The sequence below is a fragment of the Pleurodeles waltl genome, chromosome 5 (genome assembly GCF_031143425.1).
Source record: "Pleurodeles waltl isolate 20211129_DDA chromosome 5, aPleWal1.hap1.20221129, whole genome shotgun sequence".
NCBI classification, from domain to species: domain Eukaryota; kingdom Metazoa; phylum Chordata; class Amphibia; order Caudata; family Salamandridae; genus Pleurodeles; species Pleurodeles waltl.
Genome location: NC_090444.1, coordinates 541,993,479 through 542,013,661, shown reverse-complemented (window position 1 = coordinate 542,013,661; position 20,183 = coordinate 541,993,479). Strand labels below are relative to the sequence as shown.

The 20,183-nt window shown below is 39.8% G+C and overlaps 1 protein-coding gene across 1 annotated transcript in view; it reads right to left on the bottom strand.

Annotated features, from left to right (window-relative positions):
• Positions 1-300: 300 nt before the first annotated feature.
• The window catches only part of CCDC85A (coiled-coil domain containing 85A), a 926,772-nt gene continuing 906,889 nt past the window's right edge, over positions 301-20,183 (bottom strand). Inside the window, exon 3 of the mRNA XM_069234366.1 lies at positions 301-3,201. Within this exon, the coding sequence (XP_069090467.1) occupies positions 3,152-3,201 (50 nt within the window). The 3' untranslated portion in view covers positions 301-3,151. The remainder of the gene's footprint in view (positions 3,202-20,183) is intronic.

Genomic DNA, 20,183 nt, shown 5'->3' with positions numbered 1-20,183 from the left:
AACAGCAGCACATCATATGCTCACCGGGCACAGAGTGGAATTTTAAACGACTGGCATTGTAATCAATTGCAAAATATTCTAGGTTTAAATTATCCTGCACTGTTCTAAGACATAGCATTCTGAAAGGCATTATTCTGTTGCTATGTTACAGATTTCCATCCTCCCTTTTCAATCTAGTATCTATAAACCTGTTTCTTATCTCTCCCCACTTATTCTCTGTATCCATTCTGTCTTTATATTCCGCTCTATGATTTTTCTCCCTATGTTTCCCTCTATCACCCGCTCTCTCTTTTTCTCTCTCTCTGCCGGCACTCTTATATCGTGGCTTAAGAAGGATAGTTTTACTGTTACTTATATATCACGCAGATAAAGTTCTAAGTCTATTTTTCATTTTCATAATATATGTCATGATATGGAAATAACCATTGATAGAATATTTTCTCACTGTTACATAACAACCAGCTTTCTCTAATGGTATATTCTACCAGGATGATAATAAGCAGAATATATATTTACCACCACAATATTACAAAGATAACAATATAGAGATAAGATTAGGTTTATTATACTTAACTCATCAAATATGTAACTAGACTATGCACATACTCATGGTGCACAGATGTGTGATTCATAATAGTAAATCTACCTTTACCTATGAATAGTTACTTAACTTCACCTGTATGGATCTTGATATACATCTTCAGGGTATATAGATGTGAGGTTAATATTAGTAAACCTACACCTACCTATGTATACTTACCTTCATGATGTTGTGGTAGTCAATATTAAAGTTATGATATTTCTATAGGACAATATTTTGTACTTGATAATATGAAATACACCTGCTACCACTTGATTGAGACCACATTTCAGTGGGGGATGCTCTGTGCTTCAGTTCCTTTTGATATGCATTAAAGGTAGGACTATTCAAAAAGAGCAAGAAAGTCAAAATGTTGAAATATTGTGTAATAGAAGTAATTGAGGTTTTGTTTCACTTTTCACTCTTTTTTAACAGTGTTAAAAGCTTTAAAAAGGTGTAATAAATTTAGTGAGCATGCTCCACGCGAATGTAATCTTCCTGCTAGGACTCCCACCAATGTCATTATTACAGTGTCAAAGGCTCCATGGAATGCCCGAAGATCCACCAAAGCTTAAGACTGACCAGGGGGGTCCACTCCAATGCTGGTGTGAGGTTTAAGCGTTCTCTTGGTCAAAATGATGACGTTGGAGGCCAGTTATTATGCCAGCCCTGGAAAACAACGCACTACAAACACTCTGCGATATATTGGCCCCTGTTTGGAATGGCATAGAGCCTAAATGTGCAATATTCTTTTACATTTGAGCCCATGGATATGCTGTGTCCAGAGTCAATTTAGCAAGCATGAATTAGCAAAAACAAGTCAGGAGGTCTAAGTATACAGGAGTATTCCTAACAAATGTCAACATTGGTTTGTATCATCTTGGAAATTGCCTGAAAAAGAAATAAGATATAACATATTTGACTAACAGCCAACAATTCTACTTTGTGGGGAGCATCAAAACCCTACCTGCTAAATACAAAATTAAACCGTGGAAGCTACCCTTGAAACAGAGATTTTTTTGCAGCGGTTTTTCAAACAGCTTTTCAATATGAGTTGAAACTTTTATAATACAAAGTATAGCACAACTGTTTTTAATATGGCTGAAAAAGCTAATTATCTTTTTGGAAGTGATGCCCATTTATAACACTAAATTACAACAATCAAATATATTTTTTTTTAAGTATGGGCGGAGTAGGCTGCTTACATGCTACTAGTACCAAACATTAACAAAATAGCTATCAAGGCCTGACAAAATGGTGAAGAGATGCATGACACCACCTTAGTCGGGAGCAAACTTGAAGTCTGGGAATTGTTGCATTCTTATGTCCTGTGCTACAATGAAAAGATGAAAGTCATTCTACCACAAGCCTGTTGAACGTTCAAACGAAGGACTGTCACTGATTCTGCATGTACACCAAATACTGCACCTACCTCAGCATTTCAACACACACAGCCTAGTTATATACACATACGAAGAACTAAAAGGAAATATATAGTTGATAGGGTTCTGTTTGTGGTAAACCGCAGGCCACCTGAACATGAGTTAGCAGCATGGAAATAAAGAAAGGACATGCTCTGATTACAGTAATAATTAAACAGAAGCCTTTGTTGCCAAGGAATCTAGGCATGGAGACAGCTTCACCAATGCAGTGGAAACTTCTAGAACGCAGTATGGATCGCTTCCTGCACACATCCTAAAGAGAAAGTAACACTTTTTCTAAACTTAACAACTGTGGGCGTGCGGAATGTTTTGGTTAGCACTGCAAACATGAACCGCTTAGTAGTTCACATTAAAGACGGTTTATTTCAGAAAATGCGTCTCAAATGCGCCTCAAAGTGAAAGTGAACAAGGGCCCACTGTGACCCCTGCCCCCGAAAGAACTCATGGCCCAGTGGTCATGTGCTACACTCTGGCTGATAGGAGATTCTGTAGTCTTTTAGCACCTGTGAGTACTGTATATGAAAAGCCATCAGGCTTCACACCGCCAAAGCGTTGCAAACAAACTGTTTAAGCTGAAGGATGACCTGTCTATGAGAGCAAATGACTGTCTTTAAACCCTGTCAGCCGAAGGTGCAGGTTTTCTGTATCACTCCAAGCACACCACGACAGGAGTAATCCATCCACCCGGAGACAAATACATGAAACAGCTCCGAAGCTGCCGCTCTGTCAAAACAATTTTCCACATATTCTCTTAATTCTCTTCATGTGGACACTTTTGATGGGAAAAATGCGCGAGCAGCTCTCAAGCTTTAGGACAAAATAACTTTGCTAGAGTGGTTTTTAAGGTGAGCCCTGATGTTCAGAAAATACAGGGTAGACACCGCAGCACCGAGTTCAATTGAGGAAACGTCAGAAGTGAGCTTTGCTGGCTTTCAGGAAAGAAAGCCACATAGGCCGAAGTCTGATCAGGCGCACCATTTGTCAGGCATATGTTTGACGTAGGCAGTATGCATACTGTACAGCCTCTTTTTGTGCTCGTCGTTGGTCATTTGAAGCCACGTGTCTTAAGTAGGCACAGTTCATTTTCCTTCACATTGGTCCTTTGTACTGATTCCCAGTTAGATGTTGTCTAATTCCAGGACATGAACCTGCAGCATCTCCAAGTTTCCTCCACACAACCTAAAATCAAATCAGAAAACATATCGGTTATAAAAGCTGACGACTGATATACAGCAAAGAGGTACACATATCAAATCGAGTACATTTATAGTGCACATATGCGACACAATGTTGGGAACTATTCATTGGCAAACTGACTACCGGAAATTTGTCGGGTGAGAACTCTGCCAGGGCCAATGTAAACACCCATTTGCCAAACACTAAACCATTTCATAGGTGATAACTGATAGGAAAATGAAGAGGTGACAAAAGGTAGAGAGTGAAAAGAGAGGAGAAGAATGCATAAAACTAGAGGTGCAGGAATCGTTGCAAGGTCACCAGAAAAGAAAAGTAGAACAAAAGTAAAAGGGTCATGGTGAGAGCAATAATACAATGGTCTAGTTGGAAAAGGCAAGGTTGAAAAGGTTGGGGAACCACAGAATGATGCATACTAAAATAGATTTATGGAAATGCAGCAGCAGGTTGATGAGAAATTAAATTACAGTGCATGAACACTGGAAAGAAAAGTTCCTGCCTGTCAATCACTGCAAAAGCCGTACATAAAGCACCTGCCAACAGCATCATTAATTACACTGCTTCTATATGACAAAGAACACTAAAACAATTAAGCTATTAAACAGAGAAAAGAAGAGGTATACACTCAACTAGATGCTAAATGTCTTCAAAAACATGCATGATTACGTCAGTGCTGGCATCGGTAATGTGACAGCATGACAGTATTTCAACAAATATATAGTCATCAGGATGAACTGTTAATGTACTTGTGTTCATAAATCTACTACTACAAAAATATATCCGTTAATTGGATTTAGCAATTGCAAACGTTTTCTAGTTGGTTTATGAAAGGGTACAGGACACCCAAGCCCGCAGATGAGCATAATTTAGCCCTATTGTGCTACTATAAAGTTCATCATAACAGTAGCAAGCAGCAAATACCAGTTTCATATAAAAACCAAGCACTTTATTTTCAGTAGTTGTTATCACCAATAGTACTCATTACTGTTGTTTATCTGCAAATATTTCCCTCTTACAAGGGATCTGTTCCCATAGCTCTGGTGCTCCAAAAGGGCACTACACTTTCATAAATTGGCTGCCGTAGCATTTCTAGGGTAGTCCAGATAGGGCCTATGCCCTAGCTATTTTTGTCATAGCTCCCCTCACCCCTTGTGCCCCACCACAACAGCTTCTGATTGAATGTGCTGAGATATGAGACAAAAAAGAGACATTGCACCTCAGCACATTCATCCATTTAAGTAAAATATTCTGACATGCACAGTGAAACATGTACTTAGAACACCTGCATCATCTAATAATCAACTGCATTTTCACACAGTAGTCTAATAAACATCTGAAGTGCTAATATTATGTCTTTATGACAAACCTGTGGCACGCATGTAGCCATCTCAATTGAATCAAACCTGCAAAACCTAAATCCTGTAGAAATGAAAACACAATGGGGCTCTTTTTGGTATAGTTTATGGTTAAGGCTCTAAAAAGCTAAAATGAAGACCTTTTTCTACGAGTTCTCAAACATCTTCCTAATCTATCTTAGTAAAATATTCTGACATTTAGAGTCAAACATGTACTGCCAACACCAGCAGCAGGCTGTCAGGTAACTCCCTAAAAACTAATAGCAGTGTCACCACAGAGTTCTAATGAACAACTAGATCATCACCATTTTTTATCTAAGACAAAAGCGAGGCACTCCTGAACACCACTTAGTTGCAAATGAACATGTTAAATTTAAATCCTTTCCTGAAGAGCAGGCTAAAGTAAATGAACATTGAGATGTTAATGCAAGCATGAACCTTGAGGGCTAAAATATAAGGGTGAGGTGGGGGTGTTTCGTAATTTAAGGCGTACTATAGTTTTAAAGGGGCTCTAAAAATAGTTAAATTGAGTGATGTCTGCGTAAATACAGCATCTCCTTCCCATACCTGTTGTCTCAGCCTACTCATCTTCTCAGTCGAGTAACAACTCCCTCCTTTTGAAATAGTTAACTTTTCTTATATAAATATATGTTTATACATTCATGGGAAAAACAAAGATTAAAGTGACATTATAGTTACGTGTGCTAATAGTATCTGAGCTTACATTACAAAAATACCAGATCTTCACTGAAAAACACAAAGTTTTAAATGACAATATAGTCACGTGGAAAAATAAGGCAAAAACGTATATTAAAATATGAAAAAAATACTGAAATTCACCAGTTATAGTTCAATAAGATAACCATAGCTCGTGTCCCCTTCATTTACTGCTTATTACCTCAGATATTATATCATGCATGATATGTGAAATGAAATCACTCATGACATTACTGATGACATCTCAAAATACATTATTCAGACCACCATGGTCATATACACCATAGAGTTATTAAGTGTACACATGTGGGTTGATAGGCATGGATATAGTGCAAGCACTGCAGAGAGGTGTAATTGCGCATTTTAAAAGGTATATGGTACACCATTTAAAAATTGCTGAAGTTTGGGGTAGAAGAAGTTCTCCATGTTAAACAAGATAAAGGTTGGGTGCTCCCAATGGTTTCAGAGGTATTTTTATAACATTTTGTTGGTTAAATCCGAAGCCCCCAAATCTGTGTGAAAAGCCAAAGCTGCTTTTGACAATACAGGGAGTGCAGAATTATTAGGCAAGTTGTATTTTTGAGGATTAATTTTATTATTGAACAACAACCATGTTCTCAATGAACCCAAAAAACTCATTAATATCAAAGCTGAATATTTTTGGAAGTAGTTTTTAGTTTGTTTTTAGTTTTAGCTATGTTAGGTGGATATCTGTGTGTGCAGGTGACTATTACTGTGCATAATTATTAGGCAACTTAACAAAAAAAAAATATATACCCATTTCAATTATTTATTATTACCAATGAAACCAATATAACATCTCAACATTCACAAATATACATTTCTGACATTCAAAAACAAAACAAAAACAAATCAGTGACCAATATAGCCACCTTTCTTTGCAAGGACACTCAAAAGCCTGCCATCCATGGATTCTGTCAGTGTTTTGATCTGTTCACCATCAACAATGCGTGCAGCAGCAACTACAGCCTCCCAGACACTGTTCAGAGAGGTGTACTGTTTTCCCTCCTTGTAAATCTCACATTTGATGATGGACCACAGGTTCTCAATGGGGTTCAGATCAGGTGAACAAGGAGGCCATGTCATTAGATTTCCTTCTTTTATACCCTTTCTTGCCAGCCACGCTGTGGAGTACTTGGACGCGTGTGATGGAGCATTGTCCTGCATGAAAATCATGTTTTTCTTGAAGGATGCAGACTTCTTCCTGTACCACTGCTTGAAGAAGGTGTCTTCCAGGAACTGGCAGTAGGACTGGGAGTTGAGCTTGACTCCATCCTCAACCCGAAAAGGCCCCACAAGCTCATCTTTGATGATACCAGCCCAAACCAGTACTCCACCTCCACCTTGCTGGCGTCTGAGTCGGACTGGAGCTCTCTGCCCTTTACCAATCCAGCCACGGGCCCATCCATCTGGCCCATCAAGACTCACTCTCATTTCATCAGTCCATAAAACCTTAGAAAAATCAGTCTTGAGATATTTCTTGACCCATTCTTGACGTTTCAGCTTGTGTGTCTTGTTCAGTGGTGGTCGTCTTTCAGCCTTTCTTACCTTGGCCATGTCTCTGAGTATTGCACACCTTGTGCTTTTGGGCACTCCAGTGATGTTGCAGCTCTGAAATATGGCCAAACTGGTGGCAAGTGGCATCGTGGCAGCTGCACGCTTGACTTTTCTCAGTTCATGGGCAGTTATTTTGCGCCTTGGTTTTTCCACACGCTTCTTGCGACCCTGTTCACTATTTTGAATGAAACGCTTGATTGTTCGATGATCACGCTTCAGAAGCTTTGCAATTTTAAGAGTGCTGCATCCCTCTGCAAGATATCTCACTATTTTTGACTTTTCTGAGCCTGTCAAGTCCTTCTTTTGACCCATTTTGCCAAAGGAAAGGAAGTTGCCTAATAATTATGCACACCTGATATAGGGTGTTGATGTCATTAGACCACACCCCTTCTCATTACAGAGATGCACATCACCTAATATGCTTAATTGGTAGTAGGCTTTCGAGCCTATGCAGCTTGGAGTAAGACAACATGCATAAAGAGGATGATGTGGTCAAAATACTCATTTGCCTAATAATTCTGCACTCCCTGTATATTATACAGCAGTGGATATCCACACTCATGTCCATGTTAAATTGTTGTAATACTGTGACGATAGACACATTCTATAGGATGCACATGTTTATTTACAGAATTACACTAAACAGTTTGAGGCACTGCAGAGTATTGGTTTTTGTAGAATGCAGGGGTGTCCCACACATAGATTGTTTATCTCATACTGTGTTGGAAGTACGGCTTCAAAGTTGTATGCCATTATGCCCATCTCAGGATTTTGCCTAGAATATTTTTCTATACTACAAAGCATTGTTGATAGGGCCTGACAGAAGGTGTCTTTACAGTGGCACATGTGTACCTGTCAACCTTTTGACTTAAAATTGTGGGTCATATGAAGTCTTTTATTGAGTAATCCCATTAAGGTGAATAGAAAACTATGTGCAGGTGTAGCGTATTGAATTACTTCATGTCCACAAACCCTGTAGGATGATGTCACAGTGATTGTATGATGTCATCAATGCTGCAAAAATGTATTGCTTACTGAATACATTAGAGTGCTCATTTAAAGACAGGACTGTCTCATGGTTATCCTGATCTCAGTAAATTGTCAAAATGATCAAAGAATTTTAAAGTAGCAGACAAGAAGGAGTTATGCAAGGTTATGCTGAAAGGAATATTTTTGTAGAAAAACTCCTGTTGATAAGAGTAGGATATTGCAGATTTATCAACTAATTTTTACATTTTTCTATTCATAGGCATCAAAGTCCACCATCATATTCAGGCATATCTGAGAACAAGATTTAAGTTTTTTGCTGTTTGTGAGCTTTATGCTTCAACATCATACAGAGCATCTGGAGCATCACTGATGGCCTACATTCTTGAAAAAGTATAAGGGAGGGAGTGGGGAAACATTTGTAGCCTAATCATCAGAATCTCTGGAGTCTGCCAAGGTAGTTATCATTCTTTGCCTACACATTTAGGACAGTTGTCAAGAAATCATGAATTTCCCAGGAACAGGAATTTTTAGTATGAAGAGGTTTTTAGTGAGCATCTAAGTTGGTTTGATGCTTTACTAATTTAGCAGGAACAGTAGGAACGATGGAAGGATCTTCTGGGCCCGATGTTAGAACTAGTTATAATATCTTCCAAGACATTTCCATCCTGCCTATCTTGGCTAAAATCATACTTACATTTTATTTCTAACTGCATGATAAAGAATCGTTATGTGAGGGTGACATAAAACACACAAGAGAGGGGCTGTTGCAGAATGAGTTCTGGAGGTAGGTGAAATCCACTATCAAAATGGGATACAAAGCATTGAATGCTTTGGTTAGCAGCAGGATATGCCACACAAGTGACCACATATGAGCAGTGCTAAACCATTAACACTGTTTGATAAGAAGAAGACATTTTCTAGATGGGGTCTAAGCACAAATAAGAAGAACCTTGTTTGGTGTTCGTTAGAGCATGGAGTTCATTTGACTTCCCACATATTGCCTTATTATGTTTAAGTAATTCCTTTTTGTGAACACATGCCTATTGAGTAACCCCTTATTTTACTGTGAAAAACATATAGATGACCAACAATGATCCATTACACTTGCAGGAAAGAAAAATCATGTAAAGCATAAGATTTTTGTTTGAACTTTCCTTTATGGTTTGTGCTAGCACCGAGCATGTAACCTTATACCTCACACCTGCATTTATTTTAAATATCTGAAAACTTTTATTCAGTTCATGACTAAACACTCAATGTAAAGCAATAGATACATTCTTCAATGAGTTCTATTACATCATGGGTAAGATATTCTGAACTTCGTTAGGATGAAACAGCTGCTTTCATTAGTAGGGGAAGTAAAATTGCTCATGTATATTTAGATTGTGTCAACTGAAATACTTGAGTATTACTTTGCTAATAAGCATTTCTGATGGAATGTTAAAGATGATCTCTTGATAGGAAAGCTGTCCTGTAGTCGAGAATCAAGGCAGATCAGGCAGGCAAACAATAAGTGACAGCTTAGGTGTTGGAGTCAACTCTGCCTAGCTGAAAAGTGGTATGGCAACCAGTAGGAATGTTGCATGTAATTTACAGATCCTCAAAGCAAGGCAGCCATATCTCGAACTGTCCTTATAGAATCATGAAAATATATTTTAGGAAGTTTATTAATCAGTTGCCCATTGGTTATAAAGAAATCCTTTATTTCTGAACTTCTGAATACCATTTTGTACCGTTCTTGTCTACCTCATTAATTCCTGTGGCAGACTGAGACCTAGAATTACTACAAATCAGGCAGTGTAGGGCTGTGTGGAAATCTAAATTGCTGTATTGTACAAACAGAACAATATTGTGCAAAGTTATATTTACAAAAATGAGAGTGCAGACTAGGGGCCTAATTTAGATTTCAGTGGATGGAATACTCTGTCACAAATATGACATGACAATGACCTCTATAGGCTATAATGGGATTGTAATACCCTCCCCCAAGATCAAAATCGGGCCCTAAGTCACATGTGCTAATGACGTGAGCAAAAGTATGTGATATTAATGATATTAATACTCGAGGCATACCCTCCAGTACAAATTTCTATAGCCAAGTGTAAGCCATGTACAATGATTCACTGCCTGCATTTGTGCTTCGCTGTGGTGGGACTAAATCCATGTGCTGCACTGTGGATTTAGGAAGAGAAACACTGCACTGATAAGTGCTTGAACTTCCTGTGGGGGATGCCTTCACTTCCTGCATTTGTGCTCCTGACAATGCTGGGGTGGGGCTACATCCCCCACTGCCCTGTGGATTAAGGAGAGTAACACAAAGCTGATAAGCACTTGAACTTCTCACAGTGTGGAACGCCTTCACTGCCCGCATTTGTGCTCCTGACCTCGCTGGAGTGGGACTATGTCTCCCAGCTGTCCTGTGGATTAAAGAGGGGCAACATCTCACTGATAAGCTCATGAACTCTCGAGCTTGGGACACCTTCACTGCCTGCACTTGTGCTCCTGAACTCAATGGACTGGGGCTACTTTCCCCAGCTGCCCCGTTGGATTAAGGAGGGGCAAGTCTGTGCTGATAGGTTCTTGGAAACCCCGTGGTGCGGGACTCCTTTACTGTCTCCATTTGTGATTCTGACCTTGCAGGGGTGGACTATGCCCCCCTGCCGCCTTGTGGATTAAGGAGAGTTAACAGTGCCCTGATAGGCGCTTAAACTCCCCACAGCATGGGACGTACCCGGGCGCATGCCCGAGTGAAGATCAGGCCAAGAGCAGGCTTGTTTGCACCCATCAGAGCCCAGAAGAGGCTAGGCTGGGTCCACTCTCTGACATCTCTCCAACCAAATTGAGGTACTGTTCTAACTTCTTCTGCTCCATGGTTGCTCGCTATCCACTTCTGGATTATTATCCTTGTCAGCGTGTGTGATACAAATTGTGCTGCCTACTCAGATAATCTACAAAGAGTGTCCTGGCACTGTGATCTGACCTCCCGGGGAACTGTTTGAAGGCACCTGAGTACTGAACCATTGAAGGACACTTATTTTTAGTTTGTCTGACTTAGTAATATGGACACATGATATGATTGTCATCTACAAGGCATGTTGTGTTCTGTTTTTTAATGGTTTTCTTTCCTCCTTTCCTTCTAGCATCTTATTTTATACTTAATTCGATGCAGATGTATTACTGCAATATAGCGGGTTATTGAACTGATGGTTAATATTTATATTGTCTGTTTGTACTACCCATTAAGGATGTGGGAGCACAGCGATTAGTGCATGGGAGACAACAGATACTTTAGTGTCCATTGGGGTCTCATTTGGGTGCTGGTGGGACTGATATTGCATTCCAGTATTGAACTAATCAGTCTAGTATGTCTAAACGGAAGGCAACATATGGCACTTCAACCTTAATATTCCTAATAAGTGAATCAGGAAAGCTAGGGATTTGTGCACCCTCAGCTAAATAAATGATATGACTGTAGAGGTTGAGACCACACTAAACCCTCCTGCACCTTCCTTGAGCCAGTGCCCAGAGAAGAGTATAAAAAAAATACATGCTATTTTTGGGAAGAAGCCTGATAGGGCATGTCTAAGCAAGAGCAAACCAGTGTGCCTGCAATCTGCAGACACAATTGAGGAATCATTTAGGGATCTTTTGGTGCAGCATCTCCCCCTCTTGTTTGCTCCAATAGGTTCACTCCTCTGGCTGAAATTGTTGAGGGAGAACTATTAATGACGGCCCATGGGAAAGATTGGGTCAGCATTCCTACCCATTCTCATGATGCTACACCCAGTTTACACTAAAATATTTCAGTCTTGCACAATGAAATGGCTGGCCTGAAAAGAGTGGTTGAATCTTTAGAATATTAAAAAACTTATCAATGTCTTAAAATTGAAAAGTGAGTACCTTGAGAGCAAGGAGTCTTTATAAAGTATACATTGGCTAAGAGGTAACTACAAATGTAAGTCAATCATGATGTAAAACATCCGGAATGTCTGCAAAAGATCATTAGACTCCGGGGTGTGTGATATCATTGAGGTTGAGGTGGACTCCAGAGACATTATAGATGGCTTATTGGCAATAGAAGCACATAATATTCACACTACCAGTAAAGGATCCAACTTGTCTTCTGCAATAGCAAATAGCGTGCTGGTTGCTACAGATCAGTGGTGGGCAGCCCTGGGAGAGAGCAGCTTCTGAGTGGCATGGATTGACTGTGTGGCTTTGTGCCCATAGCCGTGCCTGGCATTTTCATGCCTGACCAAAGTAAAGTTAAATTTTAAGCTCATGTAGCCCAGGCAGAAGTTCCTCTATGGGGTAACAAATATGCTAGGTCCTGTTCCTAAGCAAACTGAATCTATTGGTCAGTTGCAGGTTCTTTCTTGTAACCTTGTTGGGATATGTAGTAAGCTGACTGATCCCTTATGGGGCGACTTAATAGACTCCTTTCAACTCTGCCTCTTTCAAGAGACCTGGGCTCTTTTGAGCCATTATACAAGTCGGCTTTGCTGCCTACTCAGTGAATGCACTTCTCTCTCCATCTGGTAGCTCCTCTGGGAGTGTTTGTTAATATGAGTCAACATTTCGCTCAACTGGGTCATTGATCAGTTTTCCATTGAGTCGCCTGATGTTTTAGGGCTATCTATAAGGCCCAGTAATGGGACTGTAATTAATATTTATAACATCTACAACTGCAATGTGGCTAACAATATGGCCTCCCCAAACATTAAGCATCTTAGATAGCCACCTGGAGTCCTTGTCTTACAAACTCAGGCTTATTCTTGCACGCAATTATTTTAATACTACTTATAAGACATTAGATTTTATTGTGCTAGTCACTGAACCAGAAGATGAGACTCTGGCCACACCAGTACTAAATGTTCGCCTTTAAAAGTTTGTTCTGCCATGGTCACGCAATTATCTTTATTTACTATTGCCCATAGGCTGCATGCATGTATTGGCAGTTCAGATTCTGACTTGGACAGGGCATTTACAGTCTGTAGGGGTTCATTGAATATAATGTTGTCTCTTAATCTATGGAACTGGTTGCTTGATCTTCATGAGGCCAATAGAGCAGAGAGTGATCATAATGTCCTGCATTTATTGCTGAAAGGGGGGTTTATTGATCCCATTGACTCGCCCAGCATACATGGTAATATTATTGTTGGGAACTCCAGGAAGGTTCTTAAGTGGCAAAAAATGTGTTCCTGTTCGTCATGGCTCGCTTTAAATCATGATCTTCTTACCTCAGGCCTTTCACCATATGAGGGCGCTGATCTGTGTGCAATTCTTATCATTGATATCCATGGGCATCTGTTTGATTCATTAAGTCATCTCTTTGAGGTTGAAGTGGGAGCTGCCATATCAAAAAGAGCTGCTTGTCAATCAGCTCCTTGGATTACTAAGGAATGTAGAGACACCAAAGCTGCTTTGCAAACTTCTATTAGAGCTTTGAGTCCTTCATAAATTTGTGAGGTCAGATACCATGATGAAGGGGTCCAAGCATCGAGCTAAAAGGAAGGGGATGGCAACATCTGTCAGGATTTGCTAGAGTCTTCCAAGAGGAAACCTATGTCCCCCTTTTGGCATGTCATTGACACAGCAGTTTGAAAGTCTGTACTCCATCTGTTCAAAATATCCAACAGCAGGTATGGGTGCAGCATTTCTCTAACCTTTATTCTACACCCCGCCTTTGACCAGATGCCCTTCAGCTTTGGATAGTAGTAGTCTTGTAGTGCCCAGCCTAGAGTTCCTTTCTTTGGATGATACAAAAGAGGTGATAGCATCCTTGAAGCCATTGAAAGCTCTAGGTCTTGATCCTATCCTGGGTGATCTGTATTGTTTGGACATCGAGATCTGGGCCCTGTATATTAACATCCTGTCCGATGCAATTATGTTGGGTGCTTCTCTTCCTGATTCTTGGGGAGGAGCTTTAACTGTTCCAATTTACTAAAAGGGTGTACGATCTGACCCGAATGACTACAGGCCTATTAGCCTAATCAACATTCTCCAAAAGGTGTTCTGCTATTACAGCTGTGGGTCTTTGATGAACAGATTCTTTCTCCTTTCCAGGCTGAGTTCAAATCCTTGGGTGGAACAGTAGATCACATCTTTAGGTTTATGCTGATTATCTGGAAATACATTAAGATCCAGAAGGATCACCTTTATGTAGCCCTCATTGACCTGAGAGCTCTATTTGATCTGGTCTCCAGGGCTTGTCTCTGGGACTTGTCTCAGGTCGATGGTGGCACCTTCTCCCTTAGTAGGTATTCTGATGAGGCTTCATGGGAATAACTATGCCCCAGTGCAGTGGGCAAAGGCGGTGTTTTAACAGAGAGGATTAGTATTACTTGTGGGTTCCGGCAAAGATGTGTCCTTGCACTAACATTCTTTTCTCTTTAAATAAATTATGCATCTAAATGATTGTATTCATGGTGCCCCAAAACCTGGTGGCATTCCTATCTCTGAGTTCTTGTTTTCTGATGACAACTTGCTTATCTCAAGAACCCCTGATTGAATCCGGAACTTATTAAATATATTCCACGAGTTCTGTAACATAAGGGGTTTAGAGATCAATTTTCAGAAAACCAAATTTATCACCATAAAACCGCCTAGATTATTTTGTAGAAACTTAACACTTGTGGCCACAGTTCTGGAGAAAGGTAATCACTTTGATTACTTTGGAATAAGAATTAGTAGTTCCCTGTCGTGGTGCCTGCATATCGAGAAGAACAAGGCTATAAATCTCCACAAATCAGCTGCTATCGGGAAAATGCAGGAGGCCACATCCCATAGGGCAGTTTCTTCGGCCATAATGGTGTACAAGACTGCTGCTCAGTCAGATCAATGCCTCCCTCTATAGTACATCTGCTCTCGTTTTGTGGGGCTACAAACTGATTTGCAGCTGGCTTCTCCAGTGCAGGGAGTTATGAATACAGTCCAGATGATGCCATGGACAGTTGTTTTAATGTTGTATTATTGAAGCGATTTTAATATGTGTCCCATGCCCATGTTTATGAGGTTTTGTAACCGTAATGTTAGCACATATTCATCTCATGTGTATTGTGTACCTTACCTTGGGCTCGTTCTATAGAAGGATTTCAACTTCTCCTTTATTGTAGGTATGTCAGTTGTAGTACTTGCACTTTGGTCTAATCCGGTTGATCAATGGACGTGTGGTGCTATGTATGTTGATATGTTGTAACAGGGGAAAGGAGAAGATATCACTGGGAGCAAAGAGACCCACAAGGGGGTTTGCTGCTTGTATTTGGAGAGTTTTTATATCCTTTATGTCATATTTATTTTGTAATCTAATGGATCATCAGTGAATGGATTTGATCTGTTTTATTGTTCTATTTTTCTTTTATGGTCTTTACCAAAATAAAGTATAATGAATGATATTGAATGAGTAATTTTGCAAAATTCCATTTGTTACCCTTGAAAATATCATGCCATATTGTACTGGCCCACTGCTTGTGCCTTTTTCATTTGGCTCAAGGATTCCATGCCAGGCCATGTCTCCCTTCTCTGACTTTGCCTGGTATCCGAGGGCTGTCTTCACTATTCCCACCCTGTTACATCCAATTGTTCCCCCTTTGTATAGATCTGAGGAGCTTTGGCACTATGTGGTGCAAAGGCACTGTGGTTGCTTCAACCTTTGCTGAAAAAATGACTTATGTCCACATAAGTTTATGGGTGCTGCCATTTTTCCTACTTTGCATTGCAAATCCGACCCTGCGTGAGCCCCCATGCTAATCCATAGTACAACTGCAGCTATGTTTGCTGGCAGAGCCTAGATGAGATGTCTAAGGGCTAGAATGCAAAGGTAAATATGATTGACTAGAGTTTACAAAGTTGGTAATCAACATTACAACGTTCACAGTGGTGTGGACATGGAATAGCAATTTCAAGAACCAAAAACGCATGATTGTGAGACACAGAAAATGTGTAGTGGTGAAAATAATGGATTGTGCCCTAGCCAAATGACAGGTTTTTACCAGAATTAAAAAAGTGCAAATCTCGACCATTACCAAGAAGTATCAGGACAATGTTTTTGTTATATAGGGGAGTAATAAAACAATATTTCTGCTACTGTAAAGCCCATCATAAAAAAACTACCACCATCAAACACTTTGGCTCTTCCTTAGCTAGGGGAAATACTATGACAATTCATCCAACTCACCCTCATACCAGAGGAATACATCTGTATGTGGGAGTTGTGTCTGCCTACTGATTAAAGGTCAAATGCAAATGTAATCACCTCTAAGCAGTCCGTCACTAATCAAATCCACAAGGGGGGCAATCCTACAGCAGCAGAATAAGAAAGGCTCTGGCTAGCACGTTCAAATGAGTAGACCAATCCGAAAATCTTCTTATGCCTCTTCAGAAATAAATTTATTTGCGGCTGACATATTGGTAAAACAAGATGAGCAATGCTTTCTTGTAAGAACGTTCCATTTTAACTGCTTCCTAAAATTGAAGCAAACGAGCCTCCTTCAACCTCGTGCAGAAAGTGGTCGAATAAAGGTGCAATGCAGACCCTGGTATGTGGGTTTTGAACACTGATTTATAGTTGTTCTCGTTAATCATGGTAAATGAGGCAAGATTCTTAGGCCTATATTTATACTTTTTTAGCGCTGCATTTGCGTTGTTTTTTTACGCAATAGCAGCGCAAATTTACAAAATACAAATGTATTTTGTAAGCTTGCATCAAAAAATGATGCAAATGCAGTGCTAAAAAAGTATAAATATGGGCCTTAGTGCGCGCATCACTGTCTGCAGCAATAAATGAAAAATCTATGGTCTGAACTGATAGTAGAACTAGCCATTATTCTTGCTTATTCGATGTCCTGGCATGAACCCTTTATCTTAAAGGGACAGGGTTCATCAATTCATCAGCCATCTGGAAAACTGCCAGTCCTTCTGAGTTATCCTTTTTGGTCCTCATACTGCCTCAAACTGGTAGCACAAATAGGCAGATTTACAAGAAATTGGCGCATCGGTCCCGAGGCACCAATTTTATTGCACCCCCTACGCCACGCACCCCCTACGCCACATATTTATAAAACAGCACACCATGGCAGTTGTTAGCACAATAGTGTCAGACGTTTTGATGCTATTGTGGCACTTAGCTGCACTAGCATCATACATTTTGATGTTAGCGCAGCAAGCACAAGGAGGCCCATAAGTTAATATGGGTGCGTCATTTTAACGCCTGCCCTGAGCAGGCATTGAAAATGGCGGCAGTGAAATGTTGTATATTTCAGTGCACCATTTTTTCGGGCCTCTCTGCATCGGAATGCCCACTTGCCTACATTATACCTGACGCAGGCATAATGCGGGGCAAGGGTTTGCAAAGTGGCGCAAATATCAAAGAGGCAATTTACATCCTAAAAGAAATTAAACACCCCCAAAGGAAGTGGAACCTTTTAAATTAAACACTTCACACTAAAGGTCACATACACATTTTTCTAGAACACTTTAAATGTGTGAGTCAACTAAGTGATGTCTTAAGGATTTATGTGGCCTGGCAAGTATATATTTTGAGGCCTATGATTTGGAGCAGCTTTATTAAGCTTTAGGAAACACTACTCAAAGATCAGTGGCAGTTTCTTCTCGAGGGCAGGGGAGCATGAGCCCCCTACCCCACCCGCTGCGAGTCACACAAGCAAAAATAAAATGGCAGTAGAAAAATGTAATTGCCATTTTATTTTTTACAGGCGCACCATGAACCAGCCCAGAGACGTGCTGAGCATGTCCTCTGCTGCCAATGTTCAGCAGAAGACTGGAACAGTGGCTTGAATGGACGCTCCAAAGTGTTCATGTCACTTTAGCTGGCTGTTTTGCACCAGACAAAGTGACATGTGCACTTTGAAGCTCTCCACTCAGCTTTCCGAAGATAGCTGAGTGGAGACCAAGCAGAGGCCTCTAAGGCCTGAAGGAAGATCCAGCCAAGCCACTCTTTCCAATCCAGATGCTTTTCTCATTCTGGGTTACAGCATGGGAGTAGCATCTGGATTGGTTGGGGCAGCTCTTTCGGCATTGGAGAAGGAGAAGAGCACCGAGGTGGATGCACAGTTCAAGGGTAAGTTCTGTTTTTATTTTAAATGTGTAATGCATGTGTGTGTAATACATATAAGTATGTAATGTATGTAAGTGTGTAATGCATGCAAGTGTAGTAGTTGTGTTTAATTTGTACTTAGTGTTATGGTTTTATTTGGGCTTTTGGAGGGAAGGGTAGTTTACTTTGGGGTTTTAGAGGGAGGAGGTGTGTTTCACTTCACTCACGCCACCACTTTCAAAGGGTACAGTCCGCCCCTGTCAAAGATGTCTGCATGCATATACATAATGTTACTTTAGGAGAAAAGCTTTGTCAAAGCCAATAGAGCTGCACCCTGACAAAAAGCATGAACAAAGCTAGCAGGCTTTGATTATGCTTCCTGACACAGGGTCGGCATTTCAAGACTGAAATTGATAAGTTTTGTATTGAGTGGAGTTACTAGTAGTGTTTTGCTTATGGTTGTTTTTTTTATTTTTGTAGCTTGCTCTTATATTATTTTTCTACTCTAAACTAATGCCTCATTATTTGATGGTATTAATTTCCAATTCATTTTGATACTGCTTTAAAAACTCAAAACGTTTTTGCTAAAAATACAGTTTTGACCATTACATGATTAAAATCAACGTTCTTGAGGAAAATTAGTTCAGAGGAGGATGCAAATGTTTAGGAATGACTCTATAAAAAAAATCACTTTTGCAAATGCACACCAAATATTAATAACATATCAATTTTGGTAACTCACACAATCAGACACATCTCACGTTTTTCCGCATTCTGAACCATTAATCTACATGAAACTAAACAATTACCTAGAACTTGCCTTATGTGCTTTGTAGGTTTTTACTAGCAATTAACACTCTATTTGGTTACCTTAATATATTGTGCATAATGTTATCAAGTTAAAAGTATTCAGATAACTGATGATTACATTTCCCCACTCTGAAAGCCCCCTTCATAACATATCCTATTTTCTATATGTTCATGCATATGTGTACTCCTGAGAAGCTATAGCTGCCATTGCTTCCCATACACACTCCTGAGATTCTTTGTGAATTTCAAGAATGTTTGAAATTCACTCTAAGGGACAAATGTGCAAAGGGTTTTTGTGGTTGCATACGGGCCAATTTGCAGAACAAAAGAAATAATTTTTCACATGTTCAAAGCCATATTTGTGATTTGGAAACCTATTACCGAATCACAAATTGGATTTGTGATTCGGTTTTAGAAAGGGGAGCATTTAAGGCATCCCTTCCCAATACTGAATCACAGTGGTATGTGTAATGTTTTGCAATCAAAGTGCGGTCACAAAACATTTGCATTTCACCGCCTACTTAAATAGGTGGTAACCAATTTGCAAATGGGAAGAGGTCCCAAAGGGACGTCTTCCCCTTTGTGAAAGTTTGTAAAGCATTTTATGAGAGCAGGCAGTGGTCCCACAGACCACTGCCTACTCTTATAAAATGAAAAGAAAACTTTTCAATTTAAAAAAAAAAAAACTTTTCTCATTTTCTAAGGAAAACAGGTTGCATTAAAAAACACAAAAAGAGATTGCTTTATTTAAAAGCAATCACAGAGATGGTGGTCTGATGACCCCACCGGGCCACCATCTCTCTGATTTTAGCAATTTCCAATGAGTCGCAAACTGAGAGCTACCTTATTAATATTCATGAAGTAGCTCTATTTGTGACCCACCGTGAAATGCACAATGTGTCAAAGACAAATTTGTTCATTGGTATTTGTCATTACCAAATTGCAAAAAAGCTCTATTTGGTAATCGCAAACAATTACCTTTGTACATGTGGTCCTTTAGATAGGAGGACTTCTTAGGAGCAAATTTCCTTTGAATTGGCCAAATGGCATACTTCATTCAGTAAAGAAAATGTCCAAACTAGCAATGTAAAATAGGTACCTTCAACTTGAATGAACCAACCTCACAGTGTTACCATGTCAAATCTCAGCTTTTAACACTAGCACACATGTTGATTAGCATTTTGCTTAACCTAAAGCATACTTTTAATCAGGAATAAGCTTTTCCATATTTCATATTCTAAAAAATCCCCTCCTTCCATGATATTTGTCAAAGTATACTGCACTCTGAAGTTATTGCAAGATGGCAATCAGCACTATACATAATTAAAAAATGAGTTACTAGTACAATAGCAAAGTTAAAGGCATGTAGTCTATTGAATAAAACATCATTACAAAAGCAAAGCTCTAAGCGTATTATAATTTGGTACAGTTATGAAAGTATGTGACCTTTCCACAGCTTATTC